Source organism: Mustelus asterias, chromosome 5 (genome assembly GCF_964213995.1).
Source record: "Mustelus asterias chromosome 5, sMusAst1.hap1.1, whole genome shotgun sequence".
Lineage (NCBI taxonomy): Eukaryota > Metazoa > Chordata > Chondrichthyes > Carcharhiniformes > Triakidae > Mustelus > Mustelus asterias.
This window is the reverse complement of record NC_135805.1, coordinates 63148880-63171591: the sequence shown is the minus strand read 5'-3', so window position 1 is coordinate 63171591 and position 22712 is coordinate 63148880. Positions and strand designations below refer to the sequence as shown.

At 43.4% G+C, this 22712-nt stretch overlaps 1 protein-coding gene across 1 annotated transcript in view; it reads right to left on the bottom strand.

Annotated features, from left to right (window-relative positions):
• Window positions 1-6003: 6003 nt before the first annotated feature.
• Window positions 6004-22712, bottom strand: part of scara3 (scavenger receptor class A, member 3) — a 59405-nt gene continuing 42696 nt past the window's right edge. Inside the window, exons 6-7 of the mRNA XM_078212668.1 lie at window positions 15087-16133; window positions 6004-7410 (exon numbers count right to left, since the gene is read on the bottom strand). Coding sequence (XP_078068794.1) covers window positions 6998-7410; window positions 15087-16133 — 1460 coding nt within the window. The 3' untranslated portion in view covers window positions 6004-6997. The remainder of the gene's footprint in view (window positions 7411-15086; window positions 16134-22712) is intronic.

The window sequence follows — 22712 nt, the reverse complement described above, 5'->3', positions numbered from 1 at the left end:
CAATTATATAGAATTGTATATCATATTTATTAAACCAGGACCTCAAATGCCTGGCTATAATTAAAAGTTACAATGCTTACACATAAATTGGATGACATTTATGATAGCATGCAAACCAGCTGCAGTTTTAACATAAGTAACAAAAAAATTCAGGAAACCAGTTCATTTTTCCCATTTATAAGAGAACAATACTCTACTTCTTTGAAGATATTGTGATATGTGCGTATTAAAATAGTTTAAACCTTACAATTGTTTTTCCTGTACTACAGATTTTACTGAAAGAAGTAAAACGTACTTTGTACAGGTGCTGCATAAAGTCTTTAAAAGTTGTTTTTGGTAGAGATCATTTCAATACAGAATACAATACTTTAAGAGTATTTTAATGCAAACAAGTAACTGACACCATGAGCAAACAATAATGCATATTACATTTGACATGAAATGTACCTTTGTGGTGAAACATAACTATTTCTGAGCTTACAATTTCACATGTATCTTACAGTTGCAATACTAACCTGGGCAGAAATTAATTCAAATGTAATTTTCAGGTTATTGCACACTTGCGAAAAATGAGCATTACAGACATTGGGCTGGATTTTCATCAAGTCAGGATGACTTGGAGCCCTCTAAAAATGGTGGCCGAGACCATTCAATTATTCTTGACCCCATTCCCAGTGTTTCCAGTTTCTGGAAGTATCTTTTAAGGATGTGGGCTGGTTCATGCCAAAAGCCTTCACACCCAACCCAGCCAGATTCATTGCAAGCACAGGCATGTCCTAATCACCAGCAAGTTTAATAGGGTCAGGCCAGCTTTTCAATGAGCAGTGATACACTGCAGCTCTGGTGTTCCGTACCGTAGTCTGCATTAGGGGACCTTTTAAAAGGGAAGTTCTAAGCGCCCTCCTCATGGCTCCCATGTCATGGTATGTCTCCCAAAAAATCCCTCTGGCCCCTCATTCCATGCTGTTGTACTTCCAGGCCCATTGACCCACTATACACTGTACAGGACCAAAGAACCAGTCAGTGACAATAGGATATATAGAAAATGCTTGAAAATTCAGATGTATAACTTTCCACTATGTGAAAAACCCTTTTATTACAGGGCAATAAAAGTGTCAATCAAAGAACAAAGAACAAAGAAAATTACAGCGCAGGAACAGGGCCTTTGGCCCTCCAAGCCTGCACCGACCATGCTGCCCAATTTAACTAAAACCCCCTATCCTTCCGAGGACCATACCCCTCTATTCCCATCTTATTCATGTAGTTGTCAAGATGCCCCTTGAAAGTCACTAGCGTATCCACTTCAACTACCTCTCCCGGCAATGAGTTCCAGGCATCCACCACCCTCTGTGTAAAAAATCTGCCTCATACATCTCCTTTAAACCTCGCACCTTAAACCTGTGCCCCCTAGCAATTGACTCTTCCATTCTGGGAAAAAGCTTCTGACTATCCACTCTATCCATGCCCCTCATAATCTTGTAGACTTCTATCAGATTGCCCCTCAACCTCCGTCATTCCAGTGAGAACAAATCAGGTTTCTCCAACCTCCCCTCATAGCTAATGCCCTCCATACCAGGCAACATCCTGATAAATCTTTTCTGTACCCTCTCCAAAGCCTCCACATCCTTCTGGTAGTGTGACGACCAGAATTGAACACTATATTCCAAGTGCGGCCTAACTAAGGTTCTATAAACTCAGTGCCCTGGCCGATGCATGCCGTATGCCTTCTTGACTACCTTCTCCACCTGCATTGCCACTTTCAGTGACCTGTGGACCTGAACACCCAGATCTCTTTGCCTATCAATACTCTTAAGGGTTCTGCCATTTACTGTATATTTCCTACCTGTATTAGACCTTCCAAAATGCATTACCTCACATTTGTCCAGATTAAACTCCATCTGCCATCTCTCCACCCAAGTCTCCTCATCGCTATCTGCAAATCCACCAACCTTTGAGTCGTCCACAAACTTACTAATCAAACCAATTACATTTTCCTCCAATCATTTATATATATTACAAACAGCAAAGGTCCTAGCACTGATCCCTGAGGAACACCACTTGTCACAGCCCTCCATTCAGAAACGTACCCTTCCACTGCTGCCCTCTGTCTTACAAAGAACAAAGAACAGTACAGCACAGGAAACAGGCCCTTCGGCCCTCCAAGCCTGTGCCGTTCCTTGGTCCAACTAGACCAATCGTTTGTATCCCTCCATTCCCAGGCTGCTCATGTGACTATCCAGGTAAGTCTTAAACGATGTCAGCGTGCCTGCCTCCACCACCCTACTTGGCAGCGCATTCCAGGCCCCCACCACCCTCTGTGTAAAAAACATCCCTCTGACGTCTGAGTTATACTTCGCCCCTCTCAGCTTGAGCCCGTGACCCCTCGTGATCGTCACCTCCGACCTGGGAAAAAGCTTCCCACTGTTCACCCTATCTATACCCTTCATAATCTTGTATACCTCTATTAGATCTTCTATGACTGAGCCAGTTTTGTATCCACCTTGCCAGCTCTGATCCATGCGAGTTCATCCAAGCATTTTAAAGTTTCAATAGTAAGAATAAAAGCACTTGAAACATCTTCACCTTGTGTAAATAAACATTATGAAAGTAACACAAAGAGCAGAGAGCCAGAACTGTCAATAAAGCAATGTTTTCTCTGTGAGTTGGATGTCTGGGCTCTCAGCCAAGAATACATAATGAGACTTGGTTGACCTAAGCCCTGGAAAAAAGTAAAAAGTTTTAACGTGCTGGAAAGCTATGAATGAATTACTGTTATTTTAAATGTTTAATTACACATCCTATTGTCACCATGGGGCTCACTGGTTCTATATAGTCTCAAGTATGTCAAAGTCCCCCACAGCTTAGGACTGAAGACATAAGGGCAATGAATGGGTGGAGTGCCATCACTTGGCTTGGGAGGGGGTCAATGGGTGGATGGAGGGGCATAGCTTGGCTGCCAGGAGCAGGAGGAGTCATTAGGGTTGTTTAGGAAGCATACCTTGTCATTTGGGGGCAGCACAGTGGCACAGTGGTTAGCACTGCTGCCTCACAGTGCCAGGGACCCGGGTTCAATTCCCGGCTTGGGTTACTGTCTGTGTGGAGTTTGCGCATTCGCCCCGTGTCTGCATGGGTTTCCTCTGGGTGCTCCGGTTTCCTCCCACAGTCCAAAGATGAGCGGGTTAGGTGTACTGGCCATGTTAAATTGCCGCTTAGAGTCAGGGGAACTAGCTAGGATAAATGCATGGGGTTATAGGGATAGGGCCTGGGTGGGATTGTAGTTGGCGCAGACTTAATGGGCCGAATGGCCTCCTTCTGGACTGTAGGATTCTATGATTCTATGAGATGGCATGATTGGGACATAGAAAATGAGTGGGGAGGGGATGTGAGGATCAGAGGCCTTTCTGTGTTTAGCATAACTAGGCCAGAATCCCAAAGCAATGCCTTTTAAACAGCCTGCCTCAGCACCCATCAGCCCATGGGACCCCACACACAGACACACACAGACACACACACACGCGGAATTTTCCCATCTCCCGCTATCTACCTTGGGGATCAAAGTTCAGGCCATTTACTTTGTACTTGTCAAAAGCAAAATTACAATTTAATGATGGCATGCAAAGTATGAATAACGTTTCACCTATTCTTTAATCCTTACTTATTCTGTAATAGACCAATAATAACCCCTGAAATATTATGAGTGTGAACTAAAGGGATCTAAATGTAATATCTCCAAATTTGCAGATGACACAAAGCTAGGTGGGAGAGTGGGTTATGAGAAGGATAGAGTAATGCTTCAGTGTGATTTTGACAAGCTGAGCAAGTGGGTAAATGTAGGATAATGTGGATAATGTGACATTTTCCAGTTTTGTAGCAAAAACAGGAAGACAGGTTATTATCTGAATGGCTATAGATTGAAAGAGACCGAGATGTCCTTGTACACCAGTCACTGAAACTAAGTAAAGAAGTCAAATGGTATGTTGGCCTTCATAGCGAGAGGATTTGAGTACAGGAGCAGGGATGTCTTGCTGAAATTATACAAGACCTTGGTGAGACCACACCTGGAATATTGTGTGCAGTTGGTGTCCTTATCTGAGGAAGGATGTTTTTGCTCTTTCAGGGAGTGCAGCAAAACTGGAGGTGGATAAATACTCAATAGATCAAGGAATAGAGAGCAATGGGGAAGTGGTACAGAAAAGGGGCCGAGGCTGGCAAAGATCAGCCTTGATCATGTTGAATGGTGGGGCAGGCTTGAAAGGCCTGGTGGCCTCCCCTGCTTCTATTTCTTGTGTGTTCTTGTGTTCATCAGACTGATTGCTTGGATGGCGGGACAGGCATATGAGAAGAGATTGAGTTGGTTAGGATTATATTCGCTGGAGTTTAGAAGAATGAATGGGGTGGGTGGGGGGGGGGGGGGGGGGTCTCATAGAATTCTATAAAATTCTAACAGGACTAGACTAAAACATTTAGGACTGAGATCAGGAGAAATTTCTTCACCCAAAGAGTGGTGAGCCTATGGAATTCGCTACAACAGATAGAAGTTAAGGCCAAAATATTGAATGTTTTCAAGGAGTTAGATATAGCTCTTGTTGCTAAAAGGGATCAAAATATATCCACCTTCCCACATTAATTTGAGAACAGGTTGCTGAGTTGGATGATCAGCCATGATTATAATGAACGGTGGAGCAGGCTCGAGGAGCCAGATGGCCTATTCCTACTCCTATTTTCGATGTTTCTAAGTATCTACTGTTGTTTGCTGCAGGGATGCTGTCTGGGGTTTTTGCCATTGTGATCATGGCACCAGAATGTCTTCTACAGATTCAAGATAAAAGAAAGTTTGCTGACCCTTTGGAATGTGTGAATCCTGATAAGCCTACTCAGTTGGGCATTCTAATGAGAGTATGTCCATGAAGTAAACAGCACCTTACATAGCTGTTGAGTCCTGCCCAGTCAGACCCATTTCAGGATGGACAGACCACTCAGCAGCACAGATATCAAAGCTGTGAAGAATACCAGCAGGTTTCATTGACTTTGACTGGCTGATATTCACAAAGCTTTCCATAATTAATGATTGGATTTCTTTTTCAGCAGAAACTTCAGAGCAACTCGTTCACCCAAAAAGTGTAGAAGAGCTCACTTTAATAAATTTGCGAACACTTTGTAAGTGAGAAGAAGAATAACGAGTCAAAAATAGCTGAAAAGTGGTTAAAAAAAACCAAATGTTTAAATTGTTATGGATCTTTTGGCAAGAAACAAGTTATTTGTGGTTTTACCTTAAAGTTTAAAATCTTGCACAATGGTCAATGTTTATAGTTGAATAAACCAGCGAATAATGACCTTTAAATTATGCGATCTTGACCACATTGACAAAGATGTATTAGTTCAAAGATATGCAGGTAAGCTTGATTGGCCATGCTAAATTGCCCCATAGTGTCAGGGGGAGTAAATGGTCAGTGCAGACTTGATGAGCTGAATGGCCTCCTTCTGCACTGTAGGAATTCTATGCTTCTATGATTAGGGAATTAATTCATTGGTAAAGTTTCTAGATGTGGTTACAACATGTCATAAGACCATAAGACATAGGAGCAGAATTAGGCCACTCGGCCCATTGAGTCTGCCCCGCCATTCAATCGTGGCTGATATTTTTCTCATCCCCATTCTCCTGCCTTTTCCTCATAACCCCTGATCCCCTTATTAATCAAGAACCTATCTATCTCTGTTTTAAAGACACTCAATGACCTGGCCTCCACAGCCTTCTGCGGCAAAGAGTTTCACAGATTCACCGCTCTCTGGCTGAAGAAATTCCTCCTCATCTCTGTTTTAAAGGATCGTTCCTTTAGCCTGAGATTGTGCCCTCTGGTTCTAGTTTTTCCTACTAGTGGAAACATCCTCTCCACGTCCACTCTATCCAGGCCTCGCAGTATCCTGTAAGTTTCAGGATTTTCATGACTCCTTGCAAATCTCCATTGTTGCTGTAGCTTTATACACGTTGGTTCATTTTTTTTTAATGTCCTTGAGATGCCTATGTCTGACCCAAAATTGGGTCTCAACCATATTAATTTGGGTGAAGAGCCAGTACCTTTTGTCTTTCAACAGGGAACTCATCGTTTGAAGAAACCAATGCTAGGCAGCTAACCTCTCTGCAGTGACCCACTGTAGGTCTGCAGGGCACGGACAATCGGAATATAGTGGAGTTGGGAAGCATTCCTGTTCCTCCTGGCATCAAAGTATCAAATATATTTTTTTAAATTTTTGTTTAAAGCTTGCCTTTCACTGTCAGTGAACCAGTGCCCAGTTAAGAATCCTGAGTGGAACAAGTCCAGTTCTTATGCCCTTTAAATGGTGAATTCAGCAACGAGGGGGGTGGGGTCTGAAACAGGCATTAAGCTCCTCATTTTTATTGTACCTGTTTTAGGTTGCCTGCTTTATGGATGCCTGAAAAATCCCAATATCAGGTCAAAAACGTCTTTCAGGCACCCTCTGTGTGCCGGGAGTCAAAATTGAAATTGATCCTCATGGCACCCGTTTTACGACACCCTCCTCCTGAAGGCAGTGACTCATGGTAGAGTGGGACTCAATGGATCTCACACCTCTCAGATAGCTGACTTACATCGATTTTCTTCACGTTATATATCATATTTGAATAATTAGAACAAGACAGTTAAAACTAAACACTGGGATGAGGAGACAGTTTGGTGTGATCCTGATCTAGGTCAAAATGAAGAATCAGTTAGTGCTTTACTGGTGATCACTTTGTGTGCCAATTTTCATCAATGCATATTTAAACTTGGTGGCAACTCATCACGTGTGACCATGGAATCGCCATTATATCGGTCTCACTGAATTTGTTTCATGACTCCCTCAGAAAGTTAAACACAAATCGCTTGTGATTAAAATCGAAAAATGGCTGATTTTCTTTGTGATACAGAATGAGGAATAATTATATAATAAACAAACGGGAAGTTTTAAGCAGCTGAAAAGAAAATTAAAGTGCTTGCTTTCATGGACCTGGTGGTCCTTGAGATCCTGGGGGCCCTGATTTCCCCCTCTCTCCCTTTGGTCCCCGTGAGCCTGGAATTCCAGGATCTCCTTTCATTCCTGATTGTCCTTTGGGCCCAGGTAGTCCTGGATTTCCTTGTGATCCTTGTGATCCTCTATCTCCTTTGGAGCCAACTTCGCCTCGCAAACCAGGCCTCCCTACATTACCTTTGTTTCCTTTAGGACCAGGTCCCCCGACTGGACCTTTTGAACCTCTTTCTCCACGAACACCAGGAGGTCCACTCAAACCTTGTGCGCCGGGTTTTCCTACAGGTCCTGGTTCACCTGTGTCACCTTTTGGTCCAACAGGTCCAGCAATTCCTTTTATCCCTGCCTCTCCTTTGTTTCCTTTTGGTCCTGGCAGACCTGGCAAACCTATGGTGAAAGATTATGAATCAAGTTTGGTAAATTAGATCACAAAGGTTAATAATTTTGATGAAGATGACTTCTTGCATATCTCCATTGTTGCTGTAGCTTTATGCAGATCGGTTCATATTTAGGCCAATGTAAAAATGTACAGTACGACACTGAATTATAACATTATGCTGCTCCATTGTTCATGCTTTAGTATGTTAATTACAGTAACACCCTGATGGATATCTGGTCTTGTAAAATGACCATCTATTCCAAAACTCGGTTGCTCAGCTCGACTTGGAAAATATCGATTGTGATTAATTAAGGCCTTGGAATAATGAATGCAGTTTTGGTTTCCCTATTTAAGGAAGGATGTCCTTTCTACAGAGGGAGTGCAGCGAAGGTTTAACGGGCTGATTCCTGGGATGGCAGGACTGTAATATGAGGAGAGACTAAATCAGATTATAATTCATTGGAGTTTAGAAGAGTGAGATGGTATCTCATAAAAAGTTATAAAATTCTAACAAAATTAGACAGGGTAGATTCAGAAAGAATGTTCCCGATGGTAGGGGGGGAGGCAATCCAGAACCAGGCGTCATAATTGGAGGATAAGGGGTAAACCATTTAGGACTGGGGTGAGGAAAATTCTTCACTTAAACAGTGGTGAATCTGTAGAATTTACTACCACAGAAAGTAGTTGAAGTCAAAATGTAGTGTGATTTCGAGAAGGAATTAGATATAGCTCTTGGGCTAAGGTCAAGAGAGATGGGGAGAAAGCGGGATCAGGGTATTGAACCTGGTGATCAGCCATGATCATAATAAATGGTGGAGCAGGCTCGAAGGGCCAAATGGCCTACTCCTGCTTCTATTTTCCATTTTTGTTTCTATGTATAAGCTGCCACATCAAAGGTTAATTGTGGAAAATAAAAGTTCATGATGTAGGGGTAACATATTTGCATGGATTGGAGATTGGCTAGCTAACAGGAAACATAGATCGCTTTTCCTAGTTGACAGGATATGACAAGTGGTGTGCCACAAAAATCAGTGCTGGAGCCTCAACTATTTACAATTTATGTAAATGACTTGGATGAAGGGACTGAAGGTAGTGGTGCCAAAGTTGCTGATGGCACAAAGATAGGTAGGAAAGTAAATTGTGAAGAGGATGTAAGGAGGCTACAAAGGGACAGATAGATTAAGTGAGTGGGCAAAAATCTACCAAATGGGTTATAATGTGGGAAAATGTGAAATTATCCATTTTGGCAAGAAGAATAAAAAAGAACCATATTATCTAAATGGTGAGAGGATGCAGAGCTCTGAGGTGCAGAGGGATCTGGGTGTCCTAGTGCGTGAATCACAAAAGGCATATATACAGATAACAGCAAGTAATTAGGAAAGCTAATAGAATGTTATCATTTTATCGTGTGGGGAATTGATTACAAAAGTTAGAGTTAGTGTTATGCTTCAGTTGTACAGGGCATTGGTGAGACCACATCTGAAGCATTGTGTACTGTACTGGCCTCCTTATTTAATGATGTGGAGATGCCGGCGTTGGACTGGGGTAAACACAGTAAATTATTTAAGGAAGGATGTTAATGCTTTAGAAACAGTTCAGAGAAGGTTCACTGGGTTAATACCATGAACAGGAAAGATTGGAGAGGTCAGGTTTGTATCCACTAGCATTTAGAAGGGTAAGAAGCAACTTGATTGAAACCTTTATGATCCTGAGGGGTATTGACTTAGTGCATGTGGTAAGGATGTTTCTTCTTGTCAGAGAATCTAGATCTAGGGGTCACTGTTTAAGAATAAGGGATCATTCATTTAAGGCAGAGATGTGGAGAATTCTTTTCACTCAGAGAAGTGTGAGTGTCTGGAACGCTTTTCCACTGAAGGCAATGAAAGCAGAGTCTATTTTTAAGGCAGAATTAGATAGATTCTTGATTAACAAGGGGTGAAAGGTTATCAGGCGTAGGAAGTAATGTGGGGTTGAAGTTATAGATCAGCCATGGTCTTATTGAATGGCGAAGCATGCTTGAGGGTCCTACTCCTGCTCCTAATTCATATGTTTGTCTGTTCATGCCCTGCCAAAATCCCTCCCAGCCCACCATCAGCATCAAACCCTGTGGGTGCTCAAGATGCTCGCATGTGTGACCTTATTCTGATGCTGATTATATCAGCTCAGCCATGTCTGTTTCTCTGCATTTACACGACTGTGGCAAATACAAGAGTTTTGCTCCTGATGCGGTTGGATAACAGTCTAAACCATTCTAACAATATTAGATTCAGCTCAACAACACTGAAAATGGTAGCTATTTAATCTGCTACTTACTTCCAACTAAACAGCCATTATTTGACTTTGTTTCAAGGTGTGACCTTCCTATAGATTATGGTTCCCTTCTGAAACTTTGGAAATCAAGTTTAGAGTGGCCTTGTGCTTAGATAGTATCTTGGACTCTTATCAGGCAACTTGTTTACAAATAGGAATCTGTTGTTTGCATCTTAGAAATTTCTGCTGACAGTACTTCATATTTCCTTCACTTGCTTTGTTTGTTCTTCATTTACAGACTTCCAACCGATTGATTGAAAAGAAAAGATGAATGTTATAATCAATCTAGGTATTCAATAGGGAATTATCCGAAAGCGGAGGACATGCAGAGTTAATGAGCAGAAGGTGGAGGAATGGTACCAGGTTAATTGCTCATTCGGAGAGCTGGTGCATAAACAATGGGCCAAATGGCCTCCTTCTGGGCTGTAATCATTCTATAATTCAGTGAATTCTAAATAAGAACATAAGAACATAAGAAATAGGAGCAGGAGTAGGCCATCTAGCCCCTCGAGCCTGCCCCGCCATTCAATAAGATCATGGCTGATCTGACGTGGATCAGTACCACTTACCCGCCTGATCCCCATAACCCTTAATTCCCTTACCGATCAGGAATCCATCCATCCGCGCTTTAAACATATTCAGCGAGGTAGCCTCCACCACCTCAGTGGGCAGAGAATTCCAGAGATTCACCACCCTCTGGGAGAAGAAGTTCCTCCTCAACTCTGTCTTAAACCGACCCCCCTTTATTTTGAGGCTGTGTCCTCTAGTTTTAACTTCCTTACTAAGTGGAAAGAATCTCTCCGCCTCCACCCTATCCAGCCCCCGCATTATCTTATAAGTCTCCATAAGATCCCCCCTCATCCTTCTAAACTCCAACGAGTACAAACCCAATCTCCTCAGCCTCTCCTCATAATCCAAACCCCTCATCTCCGGTATCAACCTGGTGAACCTTCTCTGCACTCCCTCCAATGCCAATATATAAGGGGACCAATACTGCACACAGTATTCCAGCTGCGGCCTCACCAATGCCCTGTACAGGTGCATCAAGACATCCCTGCTTTTATATTCTATCCCCTTCGCAATATAGGCCAACATCCCATTTGCCTTCTTGATCACCTGTTGTACCTGCAGACTGGGCTTTTGCGTCTCATGCACAAGGACCCCCAGGTCCCTTTGCACGGTAGCATGTTTTAATTTGTTTCCATTGAGATAGTAATCCCATTTGTTATTATTTCCTCCAAAGTGTATAACCTCGCATTTCTCAACGTTATACTCCATTTGCCATATCCTCGCCCACTCACTCAGCCTGTCCAAATCTCTCTGCAGATCTTCTCCGTCCTCCACACGATTCACTTTTCCACTTATCTTTGTGTCGTCTGCAAACTTCGTTACCCTACACTCCGTCCCCTCCTCCAGATCATCTATATAAATGGTAAATAGTTGCGGCCCGAGTACCGATCCCTGCGGCACGCCACTAGTTACTTTCCTCCAACCGGAAAAACACCCATTTATTCCGACTCTTTGCTTCCTGTCAGATAGCCAGTCCCCAATCCACTTTAACACACTACCCCCAACTCCGTGTGCCCTAATCTTCTTCAGTAGCCTTTTATGGGGCACCTTATCAAATGCCTTTTGGAAATCCAAAAACACCGCATCCACCGGTTCTCCTCCATCAACCGCCCTAGTCACATCTTCATAAAAATCCAACATGTTCGTCAAGCACGACTTTCCCCTCATGAATCCATGCTGCGTCTGATTGATCGAACCATTTCTATCCAGATGCCCTGCTATCTCCTCTTTAATAATGGATTCCAGCATTTTCCCTACTACAGACGTTAAGCTGACCGGCCTATAGTTACCCGCCTTTTGTCTCCTTCCTTTTTTAAACAGCGGCGTAACATTAGCCGTTTTCCAATCAACCGGCACTACCCCAGAATGCAACGAGTTTTGATAAATAATCACTAACGCATCCACTATTACCTCTGACATTTCTTTCAATACCCTGGGATGCATTCCATCCGGACCCGGGGACTTATCCACCTTCAGTCCCATTAGTCTACCCAGCACTGCCTCTCTGGTAACATTAATTGTATTAAGTATTTCTCCTGCTGCCAACCCTCTATCGTTAATATTTGGCAAACTATTTGTGTCCTCCACCGTGAAGACCGACACAAAAAACTTATTTAAAGACTCAGCCATATCCTCATTTCCCACTATTAACTCCCCCCTCTCGTCCTCCAAGGGTCCAACATTCACTCTAGCCACTCTATTCCTTTTTATATATTTATAAAAACTTTTACTATCATTTTTTATATTAATTGCTAGCCTAGCTTCATAGTCTATCCTTCCTTTCTTTATCGCTTTCTTAGTCTCTCTTTGTTGTTTCTTAAATTTTTCCCAATCACTTGTTTCTCCACTATTTTTGGCCACTCTGTACGCAGCTGTTTTTATTTTAATACTCTCCTTTATTTCCTTCGTTATCCACGGCTGGTTCTCCCTTTTCTTACAATCCTTGTTTTTTGCTGGAATATATTTTTGCTGAGAACTGAAAAGGATCTCCTTAAAAATCCTCCACTGTTCCTCAGCTATCCTACCTGCCAGCCTGCTCTCCCAGTCTACCTTAGCCAATTCATCCCTCATCCTATCATATTTCCCTCTGTTCAAACAGAGGACACTGGTTTATATATGCATGCTGTCAATATTGTAGAAGCATTTTGTTCCAACCTACGTAAGTGGATGCACATGTTAAGAGGATGGCCTTAGAAGTCTGTATTTGGGAAGTTAATATACAAATAATTTCTTACTTATGTAAGCTATTATTTTCATAGTTAAGATAAGTGAGAAACTGAATTACATTGGAATCACCTTATATGCACCATGTAGGGATGGAGACAAGAAAGCTGATGTAAACGCATTTGATAAAGACAGAAATGACAATGCATTAATGAATGAGGAACAAATCCGCACTTTATAAGTATGTTCCTTCCTGTATTATACATTTCCACAGGAACTCATCACATTATGGATAGTAAATGTTAAAGACAGATACACAGTAGAGAAGTGAATATAAATAGGAGTGCTGTCAATTGAAGCAAGCGCTGGAGAAATCAGGTTGGTAAATAAGTGTTAAAGATTTATTTTAGCACTGCAATCAAATTAAACTTAATGTTGTCAAACAGTATTGCAATACCTGCTGAACATGAACTTTAAACTTGGCATTTAAAGTTTAAGGAGTGTGTGAGTAATATTTCAGAAATACTCTAGTGATACATCTGATTATTTATAAACCAAAATGGGGAAAGGGGAGGTGCGGGCAGACCACCTCTTATAAGGGGACCAAGCTCACATCGCTCTTTCATTCTCTTCTTCCTCGTCCAAACAGTGTAAAAAGACGATACAACAACAAGCATTTATATAGCACTATTAATTCAGTTAGATATCAAATGACACTTCATATGAGTGTCTTAAATGAGAGAGAGACAAACAGGGGTGTAGACAGGTGGAACAGTTTCGGAAAGGAATTCCAAAGCTTTGAGCCTAGGCAACTGCTAATGGCCGTCCGATTAAAACCTGGGATGTGCGATAGGCCAAACTATCCAGAATTTTAATTATCAAAAAATCTTGGGGCAAAAAAAGGGCAACTTTCTTCCAAAAATTAAAATACAAAAGATTCACAAGCTCAACAGTCAAGTCTACTTTCATATAGGCTGGAATTTTCCAGTCTTTCATGCCGGCGGGATCTTCCAGTCCCAACAAAGGCAAACCCTGCACACATTTCCTGGTGGCGAGGGGTGCATACAACAGGAAACCTTGTTGACAACGGCAGGGTCAGAAAATCCCGCCACCAGTCCATTGTGGGCTGCCCCCGCAAAGCACATGACAGGCTGCGTGGAAAACACTGCCCATAATTTCTGAATCAGCATTGATTCATAATAAAAGTTGTATTTCTGACAGATCTTTGGTCTCTCTGGGAATCAAGAAATAAGGGTAGAAGGGAGGCAAGTTGGAGAATTTGGAATCCTTGGAAGTGGATAAGTCACCAGGGTCAAATGGATTGTTCTCTAGGATGTTGAAGGAGGTCAGGAGGAAATAACAGATGCTCTGATGATTATTTTCCAATCTTCACTAGACACAGCGGATGTGCCGGAGGACTGGAGGAATGGAAATGTGGTTCTATTGTTTAAAAATGGTACAAAGGAAATGCCAAATAATTACAGGCCAGTTAGTCTACTTCGGTGGTGGACAAATTGTTAGAATCAATCCTGAGAGATCAGATAAACTGTCATTTAGAAAGCCATGGACTAGTCAGGGAAAGTCAACATGGCTTTATTAAGGAAAGGTCATGCCTTACAAATTTGATTGAATTCTTTGAGAAGATGACAAGGAGGATCAATGAGGGTAGTGCAGTAGATGCTATCTACATAGATTTTAGTAAGGCATTTGACAAGATCATACATGGAAGACTGGTCAAAAAAGTAAAAACCCATGGGATAAAGGGTAATGTGGCAAATTGGATCCAAAGTTGTCTTAGTAACAGGAAACAAAGGCTTGCAAATGGAAAGCTGTTTCAAGTGGTGTTCATGATGCGGAAATGCCGGCGTTGGACTGGGGTAAACACAGTAAGGTGTTTTCAAGTGGTGTTCCGCAGGGTCTGTGTTGGGACCCCTGCTGTTTGTTTTACATGTTAACGATTTGGATTTGAACATGGGGGTACGATTAGGAAATTTACAGTCTTCACAAAAATTGATCATGCAGTGGATTGTATAGAGGGTAGCTGTAAATGCCAAAATGATATAGATGGGTTTGTAGAGTGCGTAGGAAAGTGGCAGATGGAGTTCAACTCTGATAAGTGTGAGCTAATGCATTTAAGGAGGTCAAACAGTAAAAGGGAATACACAATAAATGGGAATATACTGAGAGGGGTAGGTGAAGTGACAGATCCTGTTGTGCAAGTGCACAGGTCCCTAATGGTAGCAGTACAGGTAGATAAGGTTGAATACTAACTTTCTACGATTCATGCATGAGGACATCCAGATCCCTCTGCACCAAAGCAGTTGAGTAGATAGCACATTCCTGTGAGAAAATCAGGAACTCATTCCTGAAAAATGATTTCCTTCTTGTTACCAGAGCCTATAATATTAGAGTGAAGCTATCACATAGCTTGTGTGAGAGCATTTAGGGTCTGTCTTCAAAGCTATCAGAATCATTGTGAAATTGAGCAGATATCTAATGAGTGCAACTGCCACTCTATTTCCTGACCCCAATCACCCATTCTACAATGGCAACACCAGCTGCAACAATTACAAAATATAACCCAGTGATCACAATGCATTATTCTGATGGTTCAAAAATAAGGGAAATAAAAGTCACTCACCTCTTACAATTGTGACGTTTTTGATTGCTTCTCCATGTTGTGCATCAACAATTTTCATTTCTTCCATTACCATAGCAAGCTTGCTTAATTCCCCATTTAGCGTTGTACTTAAGAGATTATACCGTTGCCTTAACGTATCGGTGGTGCTCTGAATAATGATCAGAGAATTGTTGAGATGGTAAATTTCTTCTGAATGTGCTCCAAGCCCGCTCGAACAAGATGTCCTCACGTCGCTGATATATTTGATCATACTGTGCACATGGTTATTTGTGGCATTAATGTTGGCCAGTATGGTGTTAATTTCAGTTTCATGAGAAACCATTCGCCCCATGATAGTTTCGAACCTTTCAGCCGTCCTATTTTCATAATATTTTGCGTGATAAAGGAAGTCCTGGATATTTTCCTCATGGTCATCAAGGAAGGAGGATATATTTTCAAACTGCTCATGCACCACAAGTAGTTGCAAGCTTAAGTCATGCATGACCTCAGCATTCTGAGAGACCCTCTGGAGGGCAGTGGTCAGAGTATTCTGAATACTTTTCACCACGTCATTCATCTTGCTCACTGAAGCCTTTAAAACCCCAAATACCTTTGTGGAGTTCTGCCAATCAGTCACTATCTTCCGTAATATTAAGGTTTCCTCATCAGCTTTTCTTTGAATTTCTTCAAGCCACAAAGTGTTCTGGCTGGTGGTGAAGTTTACGTGTTGGACACTAATCCTGACCTTGTACTGGTCCTGGGTCAGTCTCCTCATAAACTCATCGAGTTCTTTTACAAGCACTTGCAAGCCATTTACTTGCACTGAAACACTTTCCACTGTTTGATTGATCTGTTCGATGGCTGTTGAATAATGGGTGATCTCCTTGTTGATTCTTCTGTTGTCAGATGAAAGAGTTAGGTGATTTTGGACAGTCTCATCCAGAACAGGCTCTTGTGCCAGAAGTAGCTGTTGAATCTGTTCAAACTCTTTCTGCAAGTCAATGATCTCTTGCGTAAATTGGGAAACCTCGTGGCAAGAAGAACAATTCTTGCTGACGGATTTTTGATCTGAGGGAGTGGAGCGGATGAGAATTTTAAAAGTTATTAGTTTTCTCTTTTGTTTCCTATATTAAATTTGTCATCCTGGTTACCTACTTCTTGCAATGCCTACAATTCATATGATTACTTGTGTCCTTATAGAACAGTAAAAGTGAAGTCAAAGTCTTCTAAGTGCATAAAGGACTCTTATGATAAAGTCAGTTTATGATTGAAGAAATGGCACTTCCAAGGTCCTGAAAATTGGTGGTAAGTACAAAAATAAAGATCAACAAGGAATAGTCAAAAATGCCAAAGCTAAACTAGCAGCACATTCAGAGCTGGAATAAAAACCTAACCAGTTTTTTTTCCAAATATTGTCTACCCTACTCACATTTGAAGAGATATCATTGATGCACTTGCTTCATAAGAGTCTCATAGGGTTGGCTATCTATGAGTCAGGAACATCCTCGGAGTTGCTCTGCTACTATGTGTAAGTGTGGCAGCAGTCTTTTTTATGTGTATAAAAAATGGTTTCCACCAACCTTCTGGCAGTCACAGCAGCACAGCAACGGCTTTGAGCAACATTCCTGATGATGATTATCTATAATTCAATTCTTCTATACTTGCTATCGGGTCTCCTTCCAATGAAGTGAAACTTTAAAAAATAAACCCCCCTTCCTTAGATCGGAGCTTCTAGTAAGGCATGGTAATAAAGGGATGAGCTATGCTGTGATACCTGTTCATTCTTCATGACTGGACAGGTCTGACAGCCCATTTGACAATGGAGAAGATACCCGGACTCACCGACATCCATTCAGATACATTCACAGATGTCACTGAATTGTAGAAAGAGTGACAAAGTGCTCGACATTTTTTCCACATTTGTCCAGTATTCCAATACCTCCCCCGACCCCCGTCTCTTGTTGATTTAATTGACTCAGCACAGAAACAAATATGTTTGAGATATATGTCGAAAGGTATCAAAATCAATTAATGTAGTTGCTTTCATGCAAAATGAAAGCTCACAGTGGGAAATATAGATTACTCTAAATCAGAAGCAACTCATTAGGCCCCATTTTACCATCGCGTTGTGCCATTTTCAGGCCTGAAAACTTGATAAAGTTGGGCAGGAGGTGAGTAGCATGATCTATGCCTGCCTCCATGCCAGTTTCCCCTTTACCAAGGCCCGAAAATGGCCGCGATCGGGACCGCGCCTGGAATGGGCGTGACAGCCATTTAAATGTATTTGCATGCGTTTAAATTGACTTAATGGGCTGCACGCCCAACCTTACCGGCACTTCCCTGTTTACCACTGTGTTCGCTCATCCAGCATCAGCGTGAAACAGACATGCTCCATATAAATCTGATTCAGGTGCTCCATCAGTAAGGGTTAGTGGGGAGGTAAGTGCCTATCGTCTGTTGGCTCTCTGCTTGATATCGGTGGGGATGGGGGGGAAAGGGGGCCCGCTGCCACTTTGCCTGTGATCAGTGGGGGAGAAGGGGGGTCCACTGCCACTCGGCCTGAGATCAGTGGGGGGGGGGGAGGAGGGTCCGCTGCCACTTTGCCTGTGATTAGTGGGGGGGGAGGGGGGTCCACTGCCACTCTGCCCGAGATCAGTGGGGAGGAAGGGGCCCACGTTCGGTCTGGATGGCAGGGCTCGGGGGGGAGGGATAAGGGGGTCAGTAATGTTGTGGGGACCAGGGGTGGCATTATCCGGGCCAGGAGGGATGTGGCAGGGGAGCATTATTCTATCATTTCTTTTCTGCACATGCGCAGTTTGAGACTCCAATCAGAGCTGCAGGCTTTCGGGCGCGTTAAGCCCCACCCACAGGCTTGTGCAGCACTATTTGGGGAATCGCTGATATTTTTTCAGGCAGAGTGCATATGGGGGCGCCTCAGAACGGGTCTAAAAGTCGGATCTGAAACACTCCCAGATTCAAGTCCACCCAGCACTTAGAATCAAAATGGTAAAATAGGGCCCATTGTTTCATTTTACTAATTAATTAAAGTGTACATGTGCGGACAGTTTATTTCATCTCCAAGTGCAATAATTTGGAGAAGGTGGCGATCCAGTCCAAAAGGCATTGAGATTCATTGAAAAATGTACTGTGCGCAGTCAACATTGCTTGAATTAGTTCTTCCATAGAACAGGATCTCCTTTCCCATGGTGAAAATCATCTAATTCTTGTTCAAAGCATCAGCCCTTGTCCTAAGACTAACCACAAAAATACTTTACAATTATAAAGCGTTTTTCAAGACAACCAGTTAACCAATGCACTTAGCAGCCAATGATGTACTTCTGAAGTGCAGTCGCTATAATAATATCAGAAACACAGCAACCAATTTGTGGACAGCAAGCTCCCACAAAAAATATTGTGATAATGACCAGATAATTTGTTTCAGTGATGCTGATTGAAGGGAAATATTGGCCAGGAATAACTTCTCTCTTCTTCTTCAAAAGAGTTGTCTTGGTGTATGGGCATTGGAATGTGCACATCACAGGAAGGGTAACATTTGAAGGAAGGTGAGTGATCGCCATCCTGAGGGTGGGCACCTAACACCTAATATTGACTCACAGGCTTCCACTGCCACTTAACTCTCACTTGAGCATTGATTGTCTGTGGGTGAGACTTCCATCTGCCCTTGGAAGGAAGTCCCACCCATGACAGCTCTTTGCCAACAGCTCTTCAATCCAACTAAGCACAGCGCTGCATTGGCCAAAAGTGGTAGAGAAGCACTGTGCCTGGGACTAAGTGCCATGGCCTTTGAAAAGGTAAGTCCCAGCGGTTCTGGGAGCAGGACGGTAGGGCAAACCTGGGGATGTTGGTTGGGAGGGGGGGGAGAGGGAGGAAGAGGGAGGTAATCGGGGCTTTGGGGGTTAGGCTAGGGAGGAAGGGGGTCTCAGAGCTACAATTTCCCAGGTGGGAGGACGTCCCAACTCTGAGGGGGCCTTCAGAATAAGATGCCCCATCCTTTCCCGCTTGGATGGAGGAAAGTGTGCAAAAATCACTTTTCCACCCTTACCAGCACCTGCTCCTGCCAGCTTAAAAATTGAGGCTGGGTAAGATAAGGTCCTTCAAGGCCTTTAATAGGTAATGGGTTGATTTCCTGCCCAAGGCCCTGTCCACCCAAGCGTGTAGTTGCTTCTGGATTTGGGCAGTTAGGTTCCATTCAATTTTACTCTTCCTCCCCTCAGCTCAGAACCTACTTTGGGGGGAACATAAAATTTTGCCTCAAATGCGAGACTCACTTTTTTTTTCATTGGGCATTAAGTAATCACCTAGGTGTAGACCACAGAGAAAGATTAAAAGCAGGGCTGATTGGAGCTTTCCAGATTTGCTGTCCATTTAAAGTAAATTATGTTGGCAATGGTGTGGAAGTGGAGAAGGGCAATTCGGGTTATAGAGTGAATCTGAGTATTAAAACTCAGCTGCTCCTCCTGGTTCAACTAAATGTGTATTCAGGAAGATTGATGGGTATTAGAACTGTAAACGTGCATATACTGATGTGAGACAACTAAGTTGGTTTCATTCATCTTCTTAAGAATGAACTGCAGAACATTTTCATTTGCCTATGAACTTGGCAGCAGTGGTTTTATAACCTGGCAGCAGTCCTTGCAGCAGTTTGTATGCCGATGCTTTTGACAGAGGTTCTGTGATTGCATTTTTAAAACAAAGAGATCTATGATTGATGTGAGCTGTATCATTTCAGATGGTATTTGCACATGGCTTACTTCTTTTATGTACAAAGTTACAGTCCTGAGAAATGTCCTTGGATATTTCTACTCTGTGACAATCACTTTAGCATAATTCTCTTTTATCAGAAAAAAGTAAAATAAGTCAATAAAAATATAAAACTTCCGCAAATGCTGAAAATCTGAAATAAAAACAGAAAATAAAAAAGCCAGTTGAATTATAGAATCTACAGTGCAGAAGGAGGTCATTTGGCTCATCGAGCCTGCACCGACAACAATTCCACCAAGGTCCTGTCCTATCCCCGTAATTCCACACATCCACGCCCCGCAATCCCCCTGACACTAAGGGGCAATTTATCACGGCCAATCAACCTAACCCACAGATATTTGGACTGCGGGAGGAAACCGGAGCACCCGAAGGAAACCCACGCAGACATGGGGAGAGTGTGCAAACTCCACACAGACAGTCATACGAGGCCGGAATTGAATCTGGGTCCCTGGCGCTGTAAGGCAGCAGTGCTAACCACTGTGCCACTGTGCTGCTGTTGAGAGACTGTTGGTCTTCTCTCAAAAAATGCTTTCACTGCTCAGCAGGTGATTATCAACTTCTTGGAAAGCACTTCACCTTTCCAGTACTTTACTCACAGCCTGCTACAATTCCTTGATGCCGGCCTTTAACACAAAATGGAAGTGGCTTATGTAGCTCCACCTCCCGTATCTGCTGAGGGTAAAGACCCGAAGCCATACCACCACAACAACTCCAGCACTAGCGCCAGCAACACCACCAGCAGCACCAGTTATCTCCTCCTCAGAATGTGGTGGAATACTCCCTATTTGCCTGGATGGGCGCAGCTCCAACAACACTCAAAAGCTTGGCACCATCCAGGATAAAGCAGCCCGTTTGATTGACACCACATCTACAAACGTCCACATTCAGATCGTACACAATGCCACATTAGCAGCAGTGTGTACTATCTACAAGATGCACTGCAGAAATTCACCAAAGATCCTTAGACAGCACCTTTCAAACCCACGACCACTTCCATCTAGAAGGACAAGGGCAGCAGATATATAGGAACGCCACTACCTGCAAGTTCCCCTTCAAGCCACTCACCATCCTAACTTGGAAATATATCACTGTTCCTTCACTGTCGCTGGGTCAAAATCCTGGAATTCTCTTTCTAACAGCACTGTGGATCAATTCACAGCACATGGACTGCAGCATTCCAAGAAGGCAGCTCACCACTTCCCTCTCAAGGGCAACTAAGGAGGGGCAATAAATGCTGGCCTAGCCAGCGACGCCATGTCCCAGGAATGAATAAAAAAAGTCACATGCAGACTCATCAAAATTCAGCTGCGGGGGAGGCGAGACCCCCAACTGCCTGGATCTACAGGCTGACAGGATCGGCTGTCTCCATGTGTCTTGAGCACAGCTGCCCCAGGAAACTTCGACTCTCACAAGAGGTTGCTGCTGACATCTGCGGCCTCCTGAAACAAAGACCTCTTTCCCAAAGGACCTGGTGGGTATGCACTTCTAGTGGCCGAAAAGGTGCCTGCCACTGGAAGGCAACCTCTGCAACTCCCCACCACCCTGGGTCTCTGTTTCCTGCCAAGTTGTGAGCTCTCTTCCTGTGCAAGTAAAGAAAACTGAGAAGTGTGAGATGTTATAATTGCTTGCATGGAGAGGAGGGAGGGACACTAATGGTGGAGGGCGACTGTGGGGTGTGAGAGAGCAATCAGCTGAGAGTGAGTAGCACGGCACGGTAGCACAGTGGCTAGCACTGCTGCTTCACAAATCCAGGGACCTGGGTTCGATTCCCGGCTTGGGTCACTGTCTGTGTGGAGTTTGCACATTCTCCTCGTGTCTGCGTGGGTTTCCTCCGGGTGCTCCAGTTTCCTCCCACAGTCGAAAGATGTGCGGATTAGGTTGATTGACCATGCTAAAAATTGCCCTTAGTGTCCTGAGATGCGTAGGTTAGAGGGATTAGTGGGTAAATATGTAGGGATATGAGAGTAGGGCCTGGGTGGGATTGTGGTCGGTGCAGACTCGATGGGCCAAATGGCCTCTTTCTGTACTGTAGGGTTTCTATGAGTGTGGGTGTAGACTGCTCAGAAAGGGATGTGCGGTATAAAGTTAAAAAGTTTATATTTTATTAGTCACAAGTAGGCTTACATTCACACTGCAACGAAGTTACTGTGAAAATCCCCTAGTCACCACACTCCGGCGCCTGTTCAGGTACACTGAGGGAGAATTTAGCATGGCCAATGCACCTAACCCGCACATCTTTGGACTGTGGGGGGAAACCAGAGCACCCGGAGGAAACCCACGCAGACACGGGGAGAATGTGCAAACTCCACACAGACAGTGACCCAAGCCAGGAATCGAACCTGGGTCCCTGGTGCTGTGAGCCCACAGTGCTAACCACTGTACAATGTACCTGGAGAGAGAATGATTTGTACTGTTGCAAAGGATGTTGACCTGAGCCTTGCTGTGCAGGAGAATGCTGGGAAAATCATAGTGTTATACCATTCCCCTATCATGACCTCCTGAGGTCCTAGGCTCTCTTACTGCACTGTGTCTGTTGAAAGGGGCACATTTCTGCTGGTGACTTCCTCAGCCAAATGGCCTCCTTCTGCACTGTAGGAATTCTATGCTTCTATGAGAAATCTGGGCCATACCAGGGTCTCCTCACCATTCCTGTTACTGCAATCTGAAAAATCCAAATGCACTGAGCTTTTCTCACACATGCCAGGGTCCCTTTAAATAGAAATCCTTCCGGTCAAAGAATGGATGTGTCATCCCACCCTCCCTCTCTAAATGGCTTACAAGCCTGAAGTTGGATGACCATTACTTTGCCCTGGTGCACATCCACTGCCGGGTGTACCATTCAGAGAGTTGGGTTCCAGTTCCGAC